Below are 26,046 nucleotides of genomic sequence, written 5' to 3' on the forward strand. Positions count from 1 at the left end.
AGTGGCTCATACCAGCAGCGGGTGCCCTGGCCAAACAAGACCAGGGCGGGTGTGACCTCACCCACTAATCTCAGTACATCATGCATGTCATACGCGGTACCAGCAGCGGGTACCCTGGCCAAACAAGACCAGGGCGGGTGTGACCTCAACCACTAATCTCAGTACATCATGCATGTCATACGCGGTGTAGAGCTCCCCACTATAGCTTACTTGTTGCTGAGGTGCTGGACTGGTTAGCCAATGACAGGCAACTGGGCTGACCCATCAGTCAACCTAAGACAGGGACGTGGCCTTTTGCTGCCATGATTCCCAATGACGGGTAAGACTGATCACATGCCGGGTAAGACGAATCGCTTACCGAGTGCAGCACCGACCTAAGACAGGCACAGCCCCCCTTTCAGCACGGGAGCACCTTGCAGCCACATGCCACTACTGAAAATAAGCCCTGCTCTATCATGAGCCATCGCCGGCTGTTCCTTTCTTCAATTCATAACACATTAAACAGAGAAGGGGGACCTGTGGGGAGCCACCCGCTGTGAGGTCTGTTTACAGCCTCTCACAACATGGTGGAGTTCACAAATCTGCCCTGTCATTTCCTTATTCTTCTCCTCCCTGCTTCTTTGTTCTCCCCCTCCTGCCACTACTCAGGTGACCACAGCAATATGCATGCGCAAGGCGCGAAACTCCGCAGACCTGGTGTGAACTGTCGGCCAACCCCCTCCTTGGACGTCTGCCACCCACAAGACCAGCCTATCACCTATGTACACATTCCTTTCCCTCTCTATATATTCCCATATTCTACCCCCAATAAATGAGGCTTGATCAGAACCTTGTCTTGCCTCCATTCTTCTCTCGACTCCTGCCCCACCCTGCTTCTTCCCACAGGTCCCTGGACTCGCCCCCGCTGGCTTGGGCAGCTCTACAGAAAAATATGTATGTTATTTCAATTATAAAATACACCTAATCCAACTACAGTGAATATAAAAAGGTTTTCACTGGCAGGTACAATTCTGAAGGAAATTGAGTAATATTTCCTATCCTAAAGGGTGCAGTGGCCCAGGAACTACCTATGTAAACCTCAGAATACATTTCTAATATAATCGCTGTATATCAAAACTGATATAATTATTCACAAACCTGTGACAATTTACATCTGCAGCAAGAAGATATTTTCAATTATCTTCCATCACTCAAGAGTCTTTCAGCTTAATAGTATTTCCTAGAATGGGCTAAGAGTGGCAGACTCATTTAAAGATACTTTGTTGAATGTAAACCCTCTTGATTAGGAAGGGTTTGTCTCTAAGAGCTTATCTTTATTACCTCCCCTGACAGCTAAGTGTCCTGGCAATGCAGGCCTTGATAAATTTAACCCTGATGTCCAACCCAGGGTATGACAGTGTTTATATTAGCCTTCGGTAAGCCACACCATCAATAAGTCACAGAAAACCAAAGGAGTTTGCAAATTGCTAAGTGGGTCTTCTCAAGACTGGTGCCAAGAGTCTCAAAACAAGCTCCACTCCAACTTCCAGTCTCATTAGGTTGGGATGGTCCTTACTTAATTACTTAATCTATTCTTTCATGTATTCATTCAACACATATTCAGTGTACACCTGTGGTTTCAGTTTCCTAGGCTGCTTAAAGCAAATACTATGAAATGGTTCAGCTTAAACAACAGGAATTTATTCACTTATGGTTAGAATCTGGGAAAATGTTCAAATCAGTGCAACAAGGCAATACTTTCTTCTCAAAGACTGGCTGCTGGTCATCCTTGACTCCTCTGTCACATGGCAAGGCACATGGTAGCACCTGCTGGTCTCTCCCTTCTCTTTGGCGTTTCTTTGATTTGGACTTCTTGCTTCCATGGTTTCTTTCTCTATATTCATTCTGTTTGTAAAGGACTCCAGTAATAGGATTAAAACCCATCCTAACTGAGGTGGGTCACACCTTAACTGAAGTAGCTTTATCAAAAGGTCCTATTTACAATGGATTTACATGCACAGGAATGGATCAGATTTAAGAACATGTTTTTCCTGGGGTACATACAGCTTCAATCCACCACATCTACTATGTGCCGGACACTGTTCTAACACTGAAACAAAGAAAAGTCTCTGTCCTTGTGGAGTTAGGTTTTAGGAGACACTAAAAACAGGTAAATAAATAAGTCACACAGTATAAGATGACTAACACTTAGGAGAGAAAACAAGATGAGGGAAGAGGAATATGAAGGGTCAATAAAAGGAGAATAAATTTTAGATTTTAGAGACTAACCAATGAAGGCTTCACTAAGACAGGAACATCTGAGTAAAGGCTCTCAGGAAGTGAGGGAGTGAGGTATGCAGAAGAAACAGCAATTGCAAAGGACATGAGGCAAGAGCATGCTTGGTGGTAGGAAGAATATCAAGGAGAGCAGTGTGGCTGACACTGTGAATGAGGGAAAATTTGTGGGAAGTGAGGTCAGAGAGGTAATGAGAAGTTAGGTCACGCAAGACTAATGGGTTATACAGAGTTGGGAACTAACGGGAGTCACCAAAGGTTTTCAGCTGAGAACAGATTTGATCTGATTTTCATTTTACTAGGAACTCTCCAGCTACTGTGTTGAGAAGAGACTGAAGGAGACAAGCACTCAAAGAGGGAGCTCAATAAGGATGCTATTGCACAACCCAGGAGAGAGCTAGTGTTGGCTTGGTCCAGGGTGGGAATGTTAAGTAGGAGTAACATCCAGGATATATTTTGAATGCATGCTGGCAGGATTTCCTGGTTGGTTAGATATCGGTTAGAAGTAAAGTCGACTCCAAGGTATTTGGCCTGAGTATTGACATTGACAGAGAGGGACAGACCACAGGAGAAGTTGATTATGCAGGAGAATACAAGGAGATCAGTTTTGGATATGTTATTTTGAGATATCTAATAGACATATGTAGTAGAAAGAAGAGAATATGTCTATTAGATATCTAATAGACATATGTAGTAGAAACACTTTACCTCCTCTCTAGAACTTTCAGGATTGTTACCTACATCTGCTTCTCTCTGCCATGGTGACCAAAATAGCAGAGCCACCAGCCAAACTCCACTGCACATGTAGCATGAACAACTAATAAACACCTATTGTACTAAGCCTCTGGGATTTAATGACTATTTGTAGCAAATCTACATTATCCAGATGATAAGATGTTCCAGTGGAGAAGTTGAGAAGGCAGCTAGATATATGAGTCTGAATTATATTAATTTGGTAAATCTTCAATGTATTAATGTATTGAACACTAAGCCTGGGTGAGAATCACAAGGAAGTAAGTGATGCTGCAAAGGAGTCCTGGGGAACTCCAAGCGACAGAGAGGGCTAGAAGATGAGGGCAACCACATTATTGAGAATAACTAGCAAGGAAGGAAGGAGGAAAAGCCACTGAATGAAGGGTCTTGAAAGTCAAGTGAAGGAAGTGCTTCCAGGAAGATCTATGACAGTTTGAAGTTTTGGGAATCCCAAGACTGGAATATGCAGAGCACAGAGGCATGGAAAGAGGGCCCCAAGAAGCTAGACCCACAGAGCAGCTCAAAATTCAAGAGATAGAGCCCTGCCAGGTGCTTGATTGCCCATAGCAAAACTGGGAGAAAAAGTGAGCTGGGAAAAGGCATAGGGAGACTGGCAGAGGTGCCATTTTGCCTTAGCAAGTGGCAGAACTCCAGGATCAACCGCAGTCGACCTCTGGTGAGAAGACATCTCTGGTGATGCCTTAATTTGAACAATTTCCACAAACTTGGAACTGTAAGCTTTTACCCTAATAAATTCACTTTACAGAAGCAAACCCATTTCTGGTATTTTGCTCCCAGCAGCTTTAGCAAACTAAAACATAATCCATTGAATCAAATGCGCCTAGTTGGTCTGAAGACTGAGAACTGACTCTTAGACTTAAGAGTATGAGAGTTCTGAGTGACCTTGACAAGGAATTTTTGTTAGACATGACCCAGGATCTCCCCTGGGAATAACGCAAAAGGGGTCCATGACTGAGGTTATCTTTTATGGCATTAATCTTTACAGGAAACATTCTGATGCTGTTAAATTTAAATATCTCCATGCCAGGGAGCTAGGTGTATTTTTGTTTTTAACAACATCTAATAGATCTTTGTTTGTTTGTTTTTCTCTCTTTATCTCATTTTCCAATTTAATATTAACAGTATCAGACATCACCCTGAAATCAGAGAATACTTTTACCCTTCAGAATTCTTTGTTCCACTATTCTCACCTCCCTTTACCTCCATACATTCTATCGATGGCACTCTGACATTTAAAAAATTATAGAAAAGATTTATTTTTCAGTATTTGACCTCAACTTCTTTGAACATATCATTTTAATGTTTATTATATGGTTGTTTATTAAATTATTAATTTGTAGCAAACACCAGAATTTCACAGCACCTTTAAGTCCCTAACTACAGGAAACAGATGTAGGAATAAAATAATAATATATTTCTGCTTTTTAGCATGAAAAATTCTAATGCTGCTGCCTAGCAATGGAGGTACTTTAAACATCAACCAGTATGTCTATGTTGTGAAATACCAGAAGAAGAAAAAATACTAGGGTTCTGCTCCATTTTTTCCCCCAAAATATCCCGTGGTCCCTAATTCTGGACCATAGCAAGTAGTAGTCCATGACTGCTAATGTTCAACTTGCTATTATAGAAAACAAAGCTTTATGCAGAAGAGCTACATTTCAATTTCTCACATTATATTTAAGTACTCTGATGTGTCTATTGTAAGCAATTTGCTCTTTTACTTTATAAATATTTCCTCCCCTTGAGAACAAAGTATATATCCTATTAAAGAGTAGTTGAGCCATTCAACATTGAGACATTCATTCTCACAGATATACACATAGTAAATATCCTTTGGGTTATTGAAAGCTTGCTAAATTGACATTTATAAGACTAGCCAAACTAAATTCCTCTTTTTTCCCCCTTTTATTAAGTCTTCAGCTTACTTTGGAGATATTCTTGCAGACTTCCATATCTCATCAACTCTGTAATAATATAAATTGGATCTTCTAAAGTGCAAACAGCATAAAGCTGGATAAGCTTTGGGTGTCTTAGGCTCTTCATTATCTGTGCCTCCCTCAGGAAGTCATTTGGATCCATTGAACCTGAAACAAGAAGAGGGGCAAATCACTTTTATGTTATCGAGGCATTCCCATCCTCACAGCCGCCTGGTGGGAATCACCAAGATTGCTTCCTGCCTGTCTGTAAAGTAAGAGCATCAGTGTCACAAATCTTCAGAGTTATCAAAGAAGAGAATCAGTTCAGCCAGAGCAGCCTAATAACTGGCTGTGCCAGTACATCAGGGTGTGCAGTTTATGTGTTATGACCTGTAGGTGAAGAAAGGTTGATTCAGGTCCATATGAAAAATGAAGAGGAAAGCAGAGACTGGCAGTGGAATTGACAAAGCTAGGCAGTCATCTTAGGAGCACAGATCGAAGACACTCTATTAACATGAACACGGGAGGACACAAAGCTTAATTACTGTGGCCAGAGCTTTTTGGTCCAGAGCCAGGAAAGAGTGAGAGTTGCCCTGTCCTTGGTACCCACTGCATGAACTGCTGGATAACAATTCTAAAGCAATGACATTCTACTCCATTTATGTTCTTAATTCTGTAGAGACATAGGATGTAGGCCAGGTAGAAAAATATTCAAGATCCACTCCCAAAATTTCAATTTTTTCCAACAGTTTTATATGTTTAACCTGAAACTGAAACTCAATATTTTCTCCTGTATTATCTTCTTCTGCAGTTAGAGCCTTAATAACCTGACCAAAGGGTAATGGAGACAATATGCAGTATTGGGCCTATTTTGAAGCCTCCCCTACAATTGTACACAAATGGCTCAACTCTGACTCACCAGGCAACTGGTTAAGACTAAAAAAATAAATAAATAAAGAGAAGGAAGGATCCCTGGGCTTTACATTTCTTAGGTAGTATAAAATCTTTTCTTTCTTTTACAATATGATATTTCAAACATTTTATTGTAATTGAAGGAATACTGTCATTTCCCATTTAGCATTCACTATGGATTGTGCAAATATCGTTTCCACTGATGGTCAAAGAGACTCTCCATATACCTACCTCCCCATCTCGAAGACTTCTCAATGGATATTTGAGCCCAAGCAAGGGAAAGCGCTGTCATTCTAAGGTAAAACTTGTGACTTTAGGGTTAAAAAGTTATAGGTGACTCCCAGATTATTTCACATAAAGCTTACATAGGCAGTCTGCCTTTTGGTCTGCCCTCTGAGAATTTAGAAGTTCAGAATCCAGGTTCAATCAGGATGAACCCAGCTTGGCCACTAGCTTGCTGTGTGATCTTGAGTAGTTAACAGACCTCCCTGAACTTCACCTATAAAATGTGGCCAATTATCCCACTAACATTATAAAGCCATTACCAGGATTAGAGCAATGTCTAGCACATGAATATTAAATGTTTGTTGACTACTATTTTTTTGTTATTGACTTATATACTGTGGGTAAAATCAAACACACCAACTGTATTTTATCATAGGCTGTGAAGGGGAAGGAAAAAGGACTTAATAAGGGAGATTAAGGGCATATCTCTACCTTCTCTTCCATCACATTTTTCTGAGCTCCCTCAATTTCATCTCTACAACATAATCAAATGGGATTAAATTTAAATCATAGTAGCAAAATGGAATGAGAAAAAAAGAAACTCCTAAACCATAATAAGCAACTTTGTTCATGTTTGTTATAAGTAGTTTAGCTTATTGTCAAATATGGATAATAAGGATATAGTACACACACACACACACACACACCAAAAAAAGAAACTGATTCATGAAACGTCCTGTGATGGCTGTGTCATCATCATTCAGACAATTTATATATACAGTATATTTCTATATTACTGTTTTGGGTGGCGATTAAATCCATAGACTGTAGGACACGTAATTAATTCACAAATGAGATGATCCTCAAGAGCTGAAGTCATGGAGCATCAGGAGCTACTGTGGGTGAAGGCTGCTCAGAATATATCTTTAAGGCTCTTATGGCTACAGCTGACCACCTGCAGAGCACAGGAGACCCAGTCTCAACCCAGCTAGTAATGCAACATTAAATATTAATTTTTGTCTGTCAAAGCTGCTGTGAGAGTTTATTTCAGGCTCATCTTTATTGCATAGTAGTCTGCTAAGCAATAAATAGCTGCTATGATTGATTAATGGCCACAGTGAAGACATTTAAACAATCATCAAAGCTGTTTGCTGTTATTACACTGTAAATCAAAAATATTTATTCCTGTTAGAGAGAAAACTATAGTGGCTTGTTTTTTAATATAAGAAATCTGATTTTTCATTCTTTGGACCTCCAGAAGGTCTTTCTTAGAGAAAAATATTAAGGTAGATAGCTAGCTGTCTCCTTTTGGAAACAAATGATTAGGTTGGATAATAAAGTTTCATCTTGATTGTCACAACAATATTAAGATTTAAAAACATATACACACAGTGATCGTGATAACCTCAGGTGATGGGGAATGTCATCTTTACCTGAAGTTCATACATGGCATCTGACCACTTAAAAGTACTTCTCTGCAGTTGAACTCCTATGCTGGTGAGTTTCGCATCAGTGGACTGCATTGGTCAGTCACCCCCACCGAAGCTAACTTTGCAAAGGACTTACTATGTATGTCGTATGCACACTGGCTCAATTTGTGCTCATAAAACTAGATGAAGAAGCAACTATTATAACTCCCATTTTCAAATAAGGAGATTCATAAATTTTCATAAATTATCCAAAGTCACAGAGAAAAGAGCCAAACTTGAACTTGGGTTTATGTTATGCCAAACTTTATGCTCTTAACCCTTACACCAGAGACCCACACTTTCTCAATTTATGGCACCCTCAGTGTCCTGTAAGTTTTTTTTGATGCCCCCAGGACAAAATGAATACCTCACAGTTTTGTTTATTTAATGGTTAGATCTAAATAACTTAATAAGTATTTGCATCCTAATAACTTAACAGCCAATTGAAAAAGCAATATAAATAAATTGAAAGAAAAATATTTTCTTGTTTCATTCTTAATCACAATTACATTACTTGCTAAAGAGATATACATACCTATCAGTCACTTACAACTTCTCACATCATGGAGTCAGATTAAACACTGCTCATTTCCTGTTCCACACTGATTTTGGTAAAGAACTTGCTTTTGATCCAAAAACCCACTTCACAAAAGTAGGATGTCATTAAAAGGAATGCAGACAACCAGTAAGATGGCGGCAGAGTAAGGAGCTCCTAGAGTCAACTCATGCTATAGGGCAGTTAGCAATCACCCAGAACTATCTAAAGCACCTGTTTGGAGGCTCCAGGACACCAGAAGATCATCCTGCAACATCCTTGAAGGAATGGAAGGAGGAGATTGACCATCTACAGAGAAGATTAGTACGTAGAGCGCTCCACGTCATGGAGGCTGGTGCCCATCCTCCACTGGAGGCACAAGCTACCTCGGGAGCTGTTCCATGGCTGGAATTGGAAGCTCGACTTCCCAAAAACAGAGGAGGAAGAGATGTTTGGGCACCAGCTTTAGCTATTGATTAGTAAATTCAGTTGGCTAAAGTATAATTCTAAGAACAGCTAAAGTTTGAAACTGTCCAAGTCAAAAAGAGGCCAGTAGCCACCATCTAACTCCTTGCACCAGGGGAAGTGGGTCAGACTGAAATCACAGTGCTGGTGGGGACCAGCTTCTTTCCATCCAGGTCAGATTGCAGCTCTAGCTTAAACCCCAGCCCCACCTCTGGCAGGGAGAAAGCTGAGGGGACCTGCGCCAGTCTTTCTGGGAAAAGACAGGCCACACCGCAGAGGCCGGTGATCATGCTACTTTGGCAACCCAACTGCTCCAGGAGTTGTTCTGTAGCTGGAATGGAAATTCTGTTTCCCAAAAACAGGGAAGGAAGAGACGGTTGGCCACCAATTTCAGTTACTGATTAGTAAATTCAGCTGGCTAAAGTATAACCCTAACAACAGCTAAATTTTGAAACTTTCCAACTCAGGAAAAGGCCGGTAGCTGCCATTTTGACTCTGCTCCCAACATGAGGGGAAGCCAGGCTGAATGAAAACCATGGAGACAGTAGAGACTGGTTTCTTTCACCCAGACTGGCCTGCAGCCCTAGCCTAGGTCTCAGCCCCACCTCTAGCAGGGAGGAAGGTAGTGGAACCTGCACCAGCCTATCTAGGTAACTGCAGGTACATTTGGCTGGCAAAGAATGAATAATCAGAAGTCTGCTGGGGCAACTGTGGTCATCTTGGACCCACATGGCATAGACTGCTGTCCATATCTGCAGCTCCATTCCTGCCCCAGGCAGGAGAGAAAGGGGCTTGAAGCTTTCATCAGCCTCTCTGGGCAACTACAGTCTAGGCCTGCACAACTTGGATTATTACACACAGCTGTGGCTCCTATCCCTGGCAAAGGAGAAAGTTAGAAGAAGCTTCATTGGTCCATGGTGTAATGACGGCAGCTTGAGCCTCCATACTTACAGCACCAACTACATCCTTGGCTCCTACTATAAAACTAGCAAGGGAGAAAGGGCAAGAAAGCCCTAAACTAAAGAGAGAAACGGTACCCAGAATAAATACTCTAGTAAGCCAGATGCCAAGGCAACAAAAAATTACAATCAACACCATGAAACAGGAAGATATGGCCTAGGTAAAGGAACAAGATAAGCCTCCAGATGACATAAAGGAGTAGAGGCAGCAGACCTGGCCCATGGTTAGGGTGTCTGTCTACCACATGGGAGGTCTGCAGTTCAAACCCCGGGCCTCCTGGACCCATGTGGAGCTGGCCCATGCTCAGTGCTGATGTGCGCAAGGAGTGCCCTGCCTCGCAGGGGTGTCCCCCACGTAGAGGAGCCCCACGCGCAAGGAGTGCGCCCAGTAAGGAGAGCCGCCCAGTGCGAAAGAAAGTGCAGCTTGCCTAAGAATGTCACCATCCACATGAAGAGCTGACACAACAAGATGACGCAACAAAAAGAAACACAGATTCCCATGCTGCTGACAACAACAGAAGTGGACAAAGAAGACGCAGCAAGTAGACACAGAGAACAGACAACCAGGGTGGGGGGGAAAAGGGAGAAAAATAAATAAATAAATAAATCTTTGAAAAAAAAAAAAGGAGTAGAGACAACAAACCACAAATGTTTAAACAAATCTCCTTAATAAATTCAATGAGATGGCCAAAAAGATTAAGGATTTTAAGAAGACATTGGATTAGCACAAAGAATATGAAAGCATACATAGAAAAATAGCAGATCTTATAAGAATTAAAGGCTCAATAAATGAAATTTAAAAAAACACTGGAGGGAAGCAGCTGTGGCCCAATCAGTTGGGCACTCATCTACCATATGGGAGGCCCTGGGTTCGCGTCCCGGGGTCTCTTGTGAATGCAGGCTTGCACACATGCTCCAGAGAGCCACCTGGGCCACAAGTGCCACAGAGCGCCGACTCAGCAACGTAACACAACAAAGAAGGGAGACAAGCGAGAACACAGAAGAGCACAGCAAATGGACACAGAGAGCAGACAGCAAGCAAGCCACAAGGGGATAGGGGAAATAAACAAAAAACATTGGAATCATATAATAGCAGATTTGAGGAAACAGAAGAAAGGATTGGTGAGCTTGAAGAAATGGCCTCTGAAAGCTAACATACAAAAGAATAAATAAAGTAAAGAATGGGAAAAATTGAACAAGGTCTCAAGGAACTAATAGACAGCAAGAGACATGCAAACATACATTCCATGGCTACTCAAGCAGGAGAAGAGAAGGGAAAAAAGACAGAAGGAATATTTGAAGAAATAATGGTGGAAATTTTTCCAACCCTATTGGAAGGACATAGATTTCCATGTCCAAGAAGCACAACATACTCCATTCCAAATAAATCCAAATAGACCAACTTCAAGACATATATTAATCAGAATGTCAAATGCCAAAGACAAAGAGAATTCCAAAAGCAGCAAGAAAAAAGCAGTGCATAACATATAAGGGATACCCAATAAGATTAAGTGCCAATTTCTCATCAGAAACCATGGAAGCAAAAAGATAGTGGTATGATATATTTAAGATACTGCAAGAGAAAAGATTCCAGTCAAGAGTCTTAAATCCAGCAAGGTTGTCCTTCAAAAATGTGGGCAAGTTTAGACTATTCACAGATAAACAGAAACTGAGAGAGTTTGTAACCAAGAGACTGGCTTTGCATAAAATATTAAAGGGTGTGCTTCAGCCTGAAAAGAAAAGACAGGAGAGAGAGGCCTGGAAGAAAGTCTAGAAATGAAGATTATATCAATAAAAATAACTAAAAGTGTCAAAAGATTGGTGAAAATAAAATATGACAGACAAAACCCAAATATTCAGGAAGAAATGTAATCAATGTTGTAAAGCACTTATATTCAGAAAACTACAACTCATTGTTAAAAGAAATTTTTAAAAAACAAAATAATAGGAAGAACATTCCATGCTCACAGATTAGAAGACTAATTATCATTAAAATGTCAGTTCTACTCAAATTGATATACAGATTCAAAGCAATCTCAATAAAAATTCCACCAGGATTTTTAAAATAAATGGAAAAAATGATTATCAAATTTATTTGGAAGGGTAAGGGGCCCTGAATAGCCAAAAACATCTTAAAAGGGGAAAGTGAAGTTGGAGGACTCTCATTTCTGGACTTTAAGTCATATTACCAAGCTACAGTGGTAAAAACAGCATGGTACTGGCATAAAAACATGTATAGACCAATGGAACTGAATTGATGGTTCAGAAATAGACCCTCACATCTATGGTCCAGAGATTTTTGATAAGCTGTCAAATTGACCCAGTTTGGGCAGAACAGTCCATTCAGCAAATGGTGCTGAAAGAACTGGATATCCATAACCAAAAGAAGAAAAGAAGTCTCCTATCTCACACCTTACCCAAAAATTAACTCAAAATAGATCAAAACCCTATACATAAAAGCAAGAACCATAAAGCTTCTAGAAGAAATTGCAGGAAAATATCTTCAAAATCTAGTGGTAGGTGGTGGATTCTTAAAGGAGATAAGAAGAGGACTGAGATGTACTACTGATGTTTAATGTATGTAGAAGTTTTAATTAGCTTTACTGTAGAAGTGTGGAAATGAACAGAGTTGATGGTAACACATTATAGTGAGTAATAGCTAGTTTAGAAATGGGGAAGTGGCAAAAAAAGGTAGTCTAGGGATGTAAATGCCAACTGGCAGAAAGCTAGAGAATAATCTAGGGACTGAACAGCACAGTAAACCCAGAGGAAGATGAGAACTATGGCTGATGGTACAGATGCAGGAATGTCCATTGTGAACTAGAGCAGATGTACACCACTGTCACATGGTAGTGGGAATATGAAGAAGCATGGGAAAAATACAACTAGAGTGACCTATGGACTGTGGTTAACAGTAATAACGTAACATTAGTGCATCTATGCCAAAATTGTACTGTGTTGATAATGGGGGAGTATGGAAAAAATACACCAAATGTATGCTATGGACCTGGTAATAATCAGATGGTATAATCTTATAATCTGTAACAAATGCTCCATCAGAGTGTGGTGTGTTGATAGAGGGGTGTTGTTTGGGAATTCTGCATGTGTATATGGTTGTTTTGTTACGTTTACAACTTCTGCCATAAAATATATTTTAAAAATAATAATAGTGTGGGTTGGGAGAAAGTACACCAAATGTAACAAAAGGATTATAGTTAGTAGTGAGATTTTAATAATATTCTTTCATAATTTGTAGCAAATATCTCACAACAATACAAGGTATTGATGGTGGGTTGAGGTGTGGGACCCCTGTATGATGTTATGCGTGTTTGCTTTGTAAGTTCACAACTTTTACTATACCCTTATTGTTTATGTATGTTCATGTATAAATCATATGAAAATAATAATAATAAATAATAATAATAGGGTGGGTTGGGGAAAAATACTTTGTTAGTAATAATATTTTGAGGGTGCTCTTTAATCATTAGTTAAAAATGTTTTACAACAATGCAAGGTATTGGTGGTAGGGTGAGATATGCGAGCCCTGTATGATATATATGTCTGTCTGTTTTGTAAGTTCACAACTATTATTATATACTTATATATTATATACTTATATATTGAGTGATATACTTCAATAAATTGTTTTTTAAAAAGGCATGGAACATGATCTTGAGACTGTGAACGACTTCAAGCTGGCAGCTAGTGCAGTTTTCAAGATGCTTACTCGGAACTTTAAGTATGCTGTGGCACTCCTATGAACTCAGGGTGGTGCTCCAGGGCGCCCTGGCACACAATTTGGGAACTATGGTATTACTTTACTAAACTGCTTGCTACCAGCAGTATCCAGGAGCTCAAGTTCTGTCGCCAGAAGGTTTTTCCAAGCTCTAAGAATACTGGGTTAGGTACATAATGGAGGTCTCCAGAGAACCACTTTTTAGTCCATGGTTATTAGTCTATCTTATTTGAAGTAGCTATAAGAGGCTATTACAATAACACTGCACTTTTACAGAATGTCACTTTCATAGGGTATGATGCAAGAATGACAGATGTGGGTACAAATCCCAGCCCTACAAGCTACTGAACTTTGATATTATAACAGTGATGATAATAACAACAACAATAATTATAACAGCATTTGTTGGTCACTTACCCAGGCACTATGCAAAGCAATTCCACTAATGACATAATTTCATAATCATAAGCTTTCTAGGTTGGCCTTATTATTATCCTTATTTTACAAAAGATAAAACTGAGGCATAGAATGGTTCAGAAATTTGCTCACAATCATATGACTAGTAAGCCTTAGAAAAGTTATTAAATCTCTCTAAATGCTCTTATCCCTTCTTTAAAATGGAAGGAATAATGATTGGCTGATCATATATTTATATTAATAAATATTCACTTGACACTACAGGAAAAAGGAAGATGGAGGGGAAAAAATCCTGAAATTTCAAATAAGAAACCTTTTAGGTGGACAATTTTTACCTTTAACCACACACATTTATTTAACAAAACAGTCATTCCCTGCATAGCTCAATGTCCCCACCTGTTTTTCTAATTATTTTTAGAAGTCATTATTTTTTTAATAGAGGCTAAAAGAAAGTGGAGAGCAGGAAGCAGGAAATTGGAGGACTGGATCCAAACTCCAGAGAAAAGAGGCACTGTTGAAATCTTGAATTGGGGGATATTTTAAGACTTAGCTGCTACAGCTTGGTCTTTATATACTTTTTCCTTTGTATACTAAAGTTTTGCCCACAAGTTACAGCCACCAGGACTACAGAGTGACAACATCTGTACTTGTTACCAGCTGTAGCACTGGCTGCCCTGTGAACTCGTGGACATTGTACGGCGGCAACCTGAGCTCATTAAAATCAACATTCACCCGTAGGTACAGAATTCCTGTTTGTGCTGATGGAAAAGTTTTGGTAATAGATGGTGCTGATGGTAGCGCAACATTGTTCATGTAAATAATATCACAGAATTGTGTGCTTGACAAGTGGGAAATTTTTAGTTGCGTGTATGTTAGCACGACAAAAAAATCAACATATGCCATTTAACCTCAGAAATCATCATACCTGGTTTTAATGTTTTCACTGCTACTGGAGTGGTATTGTTCCAGAGACCTTCCCACACTTCACCAAATTGCCCGGATCCCAGTCGCTTCAGAAGCTGTATGGAGCTGCGGTCTATCTCCCACTGGTCCACGGTTTTATACGACAAATCAAAAGGAGTTGGGACTTGTACCTGTTATGTGGAGTAATTAGAATACCGGTTAAGGAAAAAAGTTAGATTAAGCATCTTTTTTGTTGATAACAGCTTAAGTACCTATACTTTTCAAAAGAAACATAATGCTGAAAACAAAATATTGTAAATTTTAGTTTACAACTTTAAAACAGAAAACAATTGTGGGATAATCTGCATCTTTGCCTCATCAAGTTGAATTCCCCCCAACTCGCACTGTGTCAAGACCTCGCTGGCCATCCTCACATGGCTGTAGAATATTTCTCTCTCTTTGCCTATTAAATCTTTCCAAATTCAAAGTCGAATTGAAGTCCTTCCTCACCCACAAATCCTTCCTAAATTCTTTGGCCTGTAGCATTTATCATTTGTATCATACAGTTTGGCAAAATTAAATTTTTCATTTTTCAAACTCGGTCTCTTCATTGACTTAGTCATTTGTTCATTCATTCATTCATTTTAGCAAACATGTATTTTTAAATACAACCATGTGCCATTCTGGAACAAAAGAGTGAAAGCCCCTGCCCACTTAGAGCCCGTGGCTTCACTTACCATCTACCATTGGATATTTATCTTACTCCCCCAAACAGGCCCGGATCATCTTGACAGCAAAGATAATAGCCTATATTTCTTTGTAAAACTTTGTCTGTCCCCACCAGAATTCAACAATATTAGCTGGACTGAGTACTTTCAGTTCAGACTTTTCTATCAACAAATTATTTCTCAGCATGAAGATACACATACTTGGATGGAGGGAGCTTTCCTGCACCATCCAAACCAAGCACATTTATACCACAATTACATATTTGATTTGTAGGGTTTAAGTCAATAAAGTCCATCCACACTATGCAAAATTCGATAGCTGCTACTTGTCCATGAAATCCTAATCAAACGTCACTAGGAAGATTTTACTGATTTCTCAGGTATAAACCTAGTGGCTGGCTATTCTTTCAACAATACAAGAGATCTGAACTCTGACAAAATGCTGAGGACTTGTCCCACCCAAGTGAAAGATTCCTACATAATTTTAAATATGTTTAGGTAAAACATGCAAACAACTGAATAATGATAGATGTACATAAAAATGATTAAATACTATATACTTCTCCAAAATCTCCTAACCCAAATAGTCAAATGATATCCATATGCAGACAATTCAACCGGATAGTGAACCTGGTAGATATAAAAGGACAAATACTGTATTGGTTCATTGATATGAAATAATTAGAAAAAGCAAATTCTTAGAGTCAGAAACTAGAATACAGGTTACAAGTGGCTGCATTGGAGGCAGAGAATGGGGAGTCAATGCTTAATTGGTAAAGAGGTTTGGTTTGGAATAACGGAAAAGTTTCGGTAATAATGGATGGTGTGATGTTAGCACAACATCAGGAATGCAGTTAACACCACTGAAGTGTATATTTGAATGTAGTTGAAAGGAGAAATTTTAGGTTGTATGTATGTTATAGAATAAAGTTTTAAAAATATATATTTTGCCCATACTTGCCTAGGGTTTGTGTATTTCGAAGCTAATTTGTTAAGTACATAGGTGTTCAAAATTGTTGAATACTCTTGGGGAATTGAATTTTTATAATTATGTAGTGATCCCTTGTACTTCAATGATCTTGCTATGTTTTAGAGAGATAGATAATAACCAAAGCTTGAATGCATTTCACCTTTATGCATGGTTTTCCCAGTTTGACACACAAGCCATCGCTAGTCTTGGTGTAGTAGTCCACAAATTCGTTCAGTGTTGAAAAGTTTTTTCTCCGAGTAAGGAAAAAGCCCCCTTCATCCAGTCTTCTGATTCTGTAGTGTTTCACAACTCCTTCATCTAAAACTGGAACCCAAGACAAATCTAGTTAACTTCTTGCCAAGGCAAAGCAAATGTATTCATTTTGTGGTGATATTTTCAATGTATGGAACCAAACTTCACAAAATTCTAATTATTTCTCAACTTATTTTCAGAAGGGATTAATGAAGCTTACAAAGGATACAAATCAAAATAAAAAGGAAAAAAATGGAAAATCATAGTGAAGGATATAAGATAAAAAAGAAAGGAGTGAGGTTGCACTTAAAAAATACATGCTTAGTATACTTATGCTACATTATTAAAACTAGCTATAAAATTGGCCCTAACATTATAGCAATGCAAAGAAGGAAACATAACCAGTTTCATGAACCACAGTGCCCATAAGATAAAATCACAACAGGTGTTCAAAAACAGTTCAACTCTTCCTGATACAGAGACCAGGGGGAAATTTCTCCCAGGAAATTCTATAACATGTACACCAAAATAGAACAAACAGTGTCCTTGGTACTGTCCTACAATATTGTAAAGAATGCCACATTCTTTATACTGTCCCTCAGTGTAGGATGATAACGTAATGCCAAGCGCAGTTCAATAAAAGCAAATCCACAGTGCCTAACATGATGCAATCCACGTACACAGCCTTAATCCAAGGGTAAATCCTGTAGTATCTGCAGGAATACACTGCAAACCCTTTTTCAGGCAGTCTGACTTGTAGTGGATATTTTGTTGTTTTTGCCTGCCACCAGCCATTGTCCCTTCTCTCAATTTTGTTGAGAGAATCCTGGCTCCTGCAAAAGTGTATCATTTAAAGGGGGAAACCCTGAGCTAAGGAAAGGTACAATAAGATCCAAGGAGACACAAAGCTAGGACTTGTGTCAGAAGGCTCCAGGGAGACATGAAAAGGCTTTTTAGTTTCCCCACTACTGGGTGTCTAGAGCTACTGGCAGAATTCTTGCTTCCAGACAGGGAGCGCTTGCCTGAGAAGAAAGGCGGCCCGGTGGAAATCAGAATCTTGATATTGCAGAGTGAGGCTTAGGCCCCAGGGCCACCCAAGCTTGAGTTTCGGCTTCAGGAGCCAATTAATTACCTTTCTTGTTTAAGCTAGTTTAAATAGGGTTTTCTACACTGGCACTCTAAAGAATATTGACTAATGTGCTTCATACCTATTATTTCACTTAGCAGAGCTATTGATAAGTATTGAGCAGCATTTGCCAGTAATACAGCTTTTCTGAGTTTCCTGCTAAATGTAGAAGCTTGTGCTGCAGCAATGCTCTCATGAAAGCAAAGCAGACTGAATAGAGGACCATATAACCCTAACATAGAGGTTTACTAAGGGAATGCACAGGCTAGGATAACATTACCCTCAAAAAATAACCAGCTCATACAAGAATAGGTAAAATGAAAATAGACAACCAATATCAAGTGTTGGCAAAGAAGTAGAGTAAGTCAAACCCTCATACACAGTTGATGGAAGGGTAAATGTTTACAATGGCTTTGGAAAACTGCGTGCATCATCTACTAACGTTGAACACAGTCCTCCAGCGAAGCCCTTGACTTTTCTGCTCACTTTAAGGTGTCAGAGAGTCCTGCTTTCCTGTGAAATCATGAACAGTCTCCATTCAAATTTTGAATGCCCAGTCCAAGATATTAACCATCACACTCGACCAGATTGTGTGTTGAATCTTCTCCCCTTCCACAGTCCATGCCTGCTTCAGACCACAAGGCAGCCATGGAAAAGGCAAGCCTAGGTGGCTTCTCCTTTGTTTCCCTGACTGTCCCCACCCCACTCCCCTCCCCTTGCAGCTGGGTTCTGAGTGGTCAGGGTAAAAGCAGAGGGAAGAGAGGCAGTAAAGAATAGCACCAACACAAGTGAGCTGCACACTCAGTCTGGCTCTTTCTCAATGCCCTTTGGAGCTTCCCCATTTCCACAGGACCTGTCCCTGCAACTGCCAAGATGCCAGTGTTTCCTTGACCTCCTACACCTTAGCCCCCTTCAGCTTCTGATCCTTAGGTAGGCACTCGTCAGACTCCCCGGAGGCCTCTCATCTTTGGGCAGAAGCCCTCTTGGGTAGAACCCACACTCCTCCAGGCCATCCTCCCACAGCCCCTGACCCTTTGCTCCCGTATACAGCATGCTTATGGTCCTGAGACAACATTCCTTGCCCAGACAAGCACAAGTCCATTGATCCTGTTGTCACAGGCTGCTTTTGCCTTGGGCTGTGTGTCAGGCATCACTGCCCTAGCCCTCAACTACACTGCAAGCACCCAGAGGGGCCTTTCAGAATCTGCTCTCACTAGGTCCAGGGCCTCACGCCTCCTGGGAAGAAAGGAAGACCTGGAGTGTGGCAACAACTTTCTCCAAACATAAAATGCCCTCAACAAGTCCCTGCTCCCTACAATTCCTTGTATCCTTTTCAGATCATGAACACATTGAGGGATCCAAGAATTGCAACCTGTCTTTGACCAATTCTTCGTAAACTCTGGGTATGGAGATCCAGCTTTAGAATTTCACTGCTATTGTATCGTGATAGCTTCAGTCAAAACTTCAATTTTAACATTCTCTTCTCCTCACCAACATTTGTTGAACCAATCACTATAGTAATACTCTTTTATATTATTACATTTTGTACTCATAATAATCTTATAAGATAGATATGATTTCAAGGCCTATTTTAGAATTGTAAAAACAAGTAGGTGATATTGCCAGGATTCACGGTTGGGACACTGTGACTCTGAGAATCCTTCCACCAGCAGGTTTTAGACATCCAGTTGTCTAATACACCTCCAGTTCATGACAAGAAAGCATCATCTGCATACAGAAGTAGAGAGTATAATTTGCTCCTCCAAAAGGTTTTTAAATTACACTTTTTGAAATGATCTAGAACACTTACATGTACTCTCTGTTAAATTACCTTTCCCACTGACTCTGACTTTTAGGGCAAAGTTAAGGGGATTGCCCTGCATAAATACCAAACAGAGGGTTTATATGAGGTTATGTAGCTTAGGTATTAATAAGTTGCTGTGAACGAATTAAAAGCCTAATGCAAAGTAAAAGAGAACTGTAAAAAATATTGCATTAGTCTCAATTCATTTCTCCACAGAGTAATAAAAAATATAAAGTATACCTACAATTTATACAAATTACTGGCTTGAAAATTCAAGGCTTGCAGTTTATCAATAAAGAGGTGCATATATTAGAGCTGAGATGTCTAGTACACCAATAGACCTGTAATTGGATATGGTTGGGAAAGATAAAAAAAAAATTCCCATTTGTTAAACAAGATGGACCATCTTCTGGTTTCTAACTGAAGATGACTGCATGGAAATTAAACATGAACTTAGAAATTCCTTTTTATATACTGGAAAAGGTCTGATGGTGTTGGAGCTATAGACCAAAGTTTAATAGATCCCTGAAGGGTTGAGGTACTTCTTGTGATTTTATTATTATGGGGTGCAAATCACAATGATTGATATGGTCTTGGCAATTGTTATTGATTATAAAGAAAGCCTAAATAAATGCTTGCCAACTCTTTGTAGGTACAGATTTAAACTCTCAAGTCTAAAAACCAATATTTGGCAATACATCTAGAGTTTTCATGCAGAATAAAAAGTAATTTTATTTAATAGAAAAAGCAATAGACTGGAAGATGGGAGACTCAGGTTCCAATTCAACTAGTATATGACCAAAAAACAATTCAATCAAACTGGGCCTGGATTTCTTCATCTTTAAAATAAAAGAGCAGGTTTTTAAAAGTCTTTAAATTTCCAAATGTTTCCACCTTAGTGTTCAAACATTTCTGATGTCTGTTGCCTTCTCTCTCTGAATTCTGAGAGAATTCTTTTTTGTAATCCTTTCACAAAACTCAAGGCGATTTTTGCATTAGATCCTTTGAAGGCCCTGAAAGCTTTTCCTTTCTGTTAGTGGTTGGCTCCTTCTCTCATGCCTCAGGCTGAATTCTTAGAGTCAGCATTCTCTACTCACATTATGGAATTTTCCCATCCCCCCCCCCCCCCCCAGCTTCCTTTGGTCATCATTCAGCATTTAATCATGATGGTATTTATCACAATAGAGGTAGCTCCATGAAGTCAGGGGCTCTGCTGTCTTCATCAAATAACTTGTCAGAACTTTGTACATGTCACAACTAACAAGGAAAGTGGTTGTTGCTCAATTGATAGAGCATCCACCTGCCATGTAGGAGGCCCAGGGTTCAAACCCAGGCCCTCCTGACCCGTGTGATGAGCTGGCCCACGTGCAGTGCTGCTGCACACAAGGAGTGCCCTGCCACACAGGGGTGTCCCATGCGTAGGGGAGCCCCACCAGCAAGGACTGTGCCCTGCAAGGAGAGCCGCCCTCGCGAAACAAGCACAGCCTGCCCAGTAGTTGCGCTGCACACATGGAGAGCTGACTACAGCAAGATGACGCAACAGAAAAAGCAACACAGTTTCCTGGTGCTGCATGACAAGAATGAAAGAGGACACAGAAGAGTGCACAACAAATGGACACAGAGAGCAAACAACGGGGGGAGGGGAGAGAAATAAATTAAATAAATCCTTAAAAAAAAATCTGCTACATGAATGATATCAACAATTCCTGGGTTTGAAGCAAGATACAAGCTCCTGTAATATCTACAACAAAATTAAATAACAAGTGGAAACAATCTAGTGTCCACCAAAAGAGGAATGGATAAACAAAATGTTGTGTATACATTAAGTAGAATATTAAAGAAGAAAGAGGAAGGAAGTTCTGACACCTGCTACCTCATGCGTGAACTTTTGAAAAATCATGTTGAATTAAATAAGCCAGACACAAAAGAACAAATATTGTATGATTTCACTTATATGAAATATCTAGAATAAGAAAATTCATGAAGACAGAAAATAGATTACAAGTGTTCAGGACACTTGGGGTGGGGGATAGAAGGTGGGATGAGGGGCTCTTGCCTAAAGGGTGCAGAGTTTCTTTTGGGGGTGATGAAAAAGTTTAGGTAATAGATATGGGTAATGATATCACAATATTGGAAGTGCAATTTATACCACTGAATGTTACACTTAAAAGTGGTTACAATGGAAAATTTTGAGTATTATATACTTTATAGTACTATATGTTATCACAATTAAAATTTTTTTAAAAAGTTAAATAGGTAATTATAGAAATGCTTTCAAGGCAAGCAAGACATACCTGGAATTTTATTTTAAAAGGGAGGAAAACAAACTTATCCTCAGGACATAAATACTATTATAGGACAGTCATTCAAGCCTATATCTATTATCTTGATTTTTGAAACATAACACAGAAATAACCTACTCCATCTGTAACTAATATTATGGGTATTTATAGTGAATCATTTAAGAAAATCTGAACAAGACTGAAAGATTAAATATAATCTTAAAATTAGGCCACAGAAGCTACATCAGAGAAATTCAATATTTGATAGTCAGAAAAAAGGTACTTTTAATCACACATACATTCTTAAGTAATCAAATCCAAAATATATAACTATTTTTAAGTGGTTTTAGTAGTGAGTCCACACACTTGCAAATTGTCATTCCTACTGAAGATTAGATTCAGAGCTCTCAGAATGAGGAAGAAATTAATTTTTCATTCCTTTTCTAGTTCACTGTTATTTTTATTATTGAACCAAACCCGTATATAAGTGAATGATCATGCTCATGCCATTCTTACGGTGACTTACTATGAGTTCAGATTAGTTAAGCATTTTAGTAGCTCACCTAAAGAAAGTATAAGTCTAACTATAAAATATAATGTAATCACCCATCACAGAACTCAATAGCATCATGATTGAATGAACTGAGCTAAAGGGCCAGGGATCATGAATTTACATTTATGCTGTTTGACCTAGAGGAAAATGTTTCACCTGCCAATTGATTAATCTACCAGAACACATCCAAGAATTAGGATATATTGCAGAGATGTAGGCGAGCAGGGCTGAAGACTATTTCTGCTTTTCTGCCCGTGAGCTTCTACGTGCGCCACAGCTCAGGCCACCTGGTTATTCGGTCACCGGCACACCCAGAATAACTGATTCTGGGGGGTCCATGTGATCTAGATGGGTCTGATGAGTTCAGTCCTATTTTCCAGGACCAGATGCATTTGTGCAAAAGTGGTGACAGAGATACATGTAGAAGCCCAGCTTCTCCCTAAAGGTGAAGTCTTATTTACATTGTTTAGATCATAGAAAAGGGTTTGCACAAAGGAGGGCTGTGAAATTTCATCAAAATACACCCTTAAAGGGATCTGTCCCAACTCTATCACATTGATAACGTATTATTCAGAACCTATTAAATAATTAAAAATTCTAAGAGATTCCAAAATTATCCATTTTTAAAGACACAACCTGCAGAAAATAACTTGGGAATATGACATAAAGTTAGAGGCTACATCTGTATGACACCAAGATGCCTAGTCAGCTCAATGAAAAATATCAGTATAAGGAATAGTTTGGCATTTTATAAATACACAAATGATAGATAGAGCAGATTTTCGTTTTTCAGCTGGTCGTCTGGCCTTAATCTTACTGACTGATAATAATCTGTTCCCAAACTGAGTAAAACAATATGACTTAGTTGATTGAGCAAAGGATTGAAAATCAAGAACTCATTGCCCTAATCTTTTTCTGCCAGTGATTTGTTCTTTGACCTTAGGCAAGGAATTTCATTTCAGTTTCCTTATCTAGAAAATGAGAATAATGATATTATCTATATACCCCCACAGGGATAGTTTGAGTGTCATTGTTCACAAAGAATGATAGATATTTGTAAATGTGCAATGTGTAAGTACTATATTTATAATATCACTATTATCAAACAGGCATTGTCAACAAAAGAGCCATTTCCAAAATAACATTTTCCATTCTTTGCAAAATAATGGCTACATAACATACTGGCTACCAAACATATTAAGTGAAGAAATTGCCATTAATTCTGTGTAATAGAACTCCTGCACTCTTAAATTCCTGTTAGTTTTCACTTTGTAAGATTTCCTTGTATTTTTCAAAACACTTGGGAAGATAACCATGATAATTCCCCCTATATCACTGCCTCAGAAATCACGCTAAGGTAATTCTACCCAGTAAGTAATTAGCATGTAGTTGAGTTATTATGCTGTATCCCCCACTAAAACAGAATTCAAGACACACACTCACTTTATATTGAATTCTGTTCTACAACAAATAGGGTATGATTCCAGTATGAGACATTTTGAGAGGAGAAAGTCTCAAAATATTAACGTGGTATCATGTCAAAGAGTTGTTCTCTCCAGGTCCACGGTTGTGGGGGTGGGGCCGAGGGGTGGAACCCACTAAGACCAAGGTAACAAACAGAACTGACTCTTTTTTATGAAAACTACTAAACCCTGGGATCCCCAAAGGCACCTGACTCCCCGCTTCTTGCCAGGAATATTGTGCACTGTGGACATTGCTCAGTAAGTTTTTCTATTAAACTCATGGTTGAGTTAGGCAAAGATCCATGAAGAGAATGCTTCTGTTAGTTAAAACAAACAAACAAAAGCTTACTAAAATAAGCTATCTGAGGATGCAACTCAGAGCTAACACACCCTGAACCTTTCAGAATTGTTACTGGTAAAGAAGCCCAGCCCAGACTCCATTATAGTCAGAGGTGACGCAGTTACAGTAGAAGCCCCTGAATGCAAAAAAAAAACTGCTGTCTCATCCATATTAGACAGTGTTAGAAGTTTCTTCTCACTAGGTTTGCAATAATTAACAAGCTGTGACTCAGTTCCCCTGACAAGCATTGAGGAAAGACAAGTCTCCCCACTCCCATAAGCCTACATGCCTGAAAGTATGGCACTTCCCCAAAGGTTGAGCAAAGAAGTGCAAATGGGAGTAAAGTGAGATAAAGACCTTCACTCCTTCCAGATCAAAGTGCCACCTGCTTATCCAGCATTCCAAGAAAACAAAACTCCCTAACCCACTACTCTCTAGCCATACAAGGGAAAATTTTCACCTCTAGGGCTTCCTATTGGCCCCTGCACCTCACTGAGACCCTTGACTCCTCCCACCCTCTATCAATTCCCCGCCTAGGAATGTACTGTTTAAATTCAAACCCCCCTTTCCAGGGGCAGGCTGAAGTCTAGTCTTCAGACCCCTTCCATTGGGAGAGCTTCTCAATAAGTTTCATGCCTGCAATCATGTCAGTCTCTGTGTCTCAGCAAGCACCACTTTTCTCCAACACACAGCACAGAGGTGGTGATACCAAACCATCTTCTATCGGCCTAAAGTTTATCATGTTTTTAAAGAAAATGTTGGCCTATCCTCAAGGTCCCTATGGTCCAGTCCTTTACAAAAATAGGCCAGCTTCCCCTCCCCCATCAAAGCTCCTTCTAAATTTCAGAACAGAATGCCAATTTTATTATTTATACATCCGGTATCTAAAGCTGATGAGTATTATCTTTAATTAACACTCAATATTTTGTCAGATAATGCAACTGAAAATCATCCAACACAAATACATAAGAAAACAGTATCTGCAGCATCTGATATTGCAGAGAAACTCTCTGGGAAACACATTGACTCTTTTTTTCCTTTCAGGACTCTAACTTCTCACTCAGTATTATATCTCCAATAAATTATCAGGAATTAACATACTTGGGTTATATTATCTCAGTTTCCTACAGAGAATCTTTCACTGGGTTAAAATTTAGTGTGACATGAGAACCAGTGCTTCTACCTTTCAATACTTGCCTGCAGGAAATAATCCAAATATTTACATCCATTTAGTTGGCTGTATCCTTGCCTGGTTCCAGAAAGATCTGAAAGACTTCTCTATATTATAAAGAGGCACAAAAAGAAATAATACTAAAAATAAATAGATGAAGAAAATGGACAAAAGGTAAAGGAAAGGATGATGATGCCTGAAACAAGACTGCTATTTTTACCTAAGGCGTTCTTCAAGTTCCAATCTATGTTCCAGAGTTGCTGGCCAAAGATTTGGCTCTGTGCCTTTCTAGCCGCTCTCAAGCAAAGAGGAAAACACATTCAGTTACCTGATTACCCGAAGAAAATATTAGCAAACTGTTACTCAAAAGAAACACAACTCTTCCTGGTATTGGAATCAAACTTTTCACATAGTTCCCCATAAAGAAAACACAGAAAATATAATGGAAAAAATCATCAGCACTCTCAATACTAAATATACCAGCACATTGCAAAGGGCTGGTTCTTATCACATCCATGAATGTGAGCCATTTTCCAACATGAAATTCAATGAAAGTATTTGTTGGGGAAACTAAAACAACACAGTTCATCAACTAAAACAGGAAAAGCAATATGCATAAGGATGTTCACTGCAGCATTTTTATAGCATTAAATAAATCTGAAAATAAAGATTTTAAAACATAATTGTGGAAATTATATAGCAAAAAGAAAAAAATACCTAGTGAATTAAATGAAATAAGTGGGATACAAAATTGAAAGAATAACGTAATTGC

The 26,046-nt window shown here is 39.2% G+C and overlaps 1 protein-coding gene across 1 annotated transcript in view; it reads right to left on the reverse strand.

Moving 5' to 3' along the window:
• Window positions 1-26,046, reverse strand: part of FRK (fyn related Src family tyrosine kinase) — a 122,096-nt gene that overhangs the window by 20,936 nt on the left and 75,114 nt on the right. The window contains exons 3-5 of the mRNA XM_004471210.5: window positions 16,444-16,607; window positions 14,608-14,776; window positions 4,974-5,132 (exon numbers count right to left, since the gene is read on the reverse strand). Coding sequence (XP_004471267.1) covers window positions 4,974-5,132; window positions 14,608-14,776; window positions 16,444-16,607 — 492 coding nt within the window. The remainder of the gene's footprint in view (window positions 1-4,973; window positions 5,133-14,607; window positions 14,777-16,443; window positions 16,608-26,046) is intronic.

Source organism: Dasypus novemcinctus, chromosome 11 (genome assembly GCF_030445035.2).
Source record: "Dasypus novemcinctus isolate mDasNov1 chromosome 11, mDasNov1.1.hap2, whole genome shotgun sequence".
Classification (NCBI taxonomy): domain Eukaryota; kingdom Metazoa; phylum Chordata; class Mammalia; order Cingulata; family Dasypodidae; genus Dasypus; species Dasypus novemcinctus.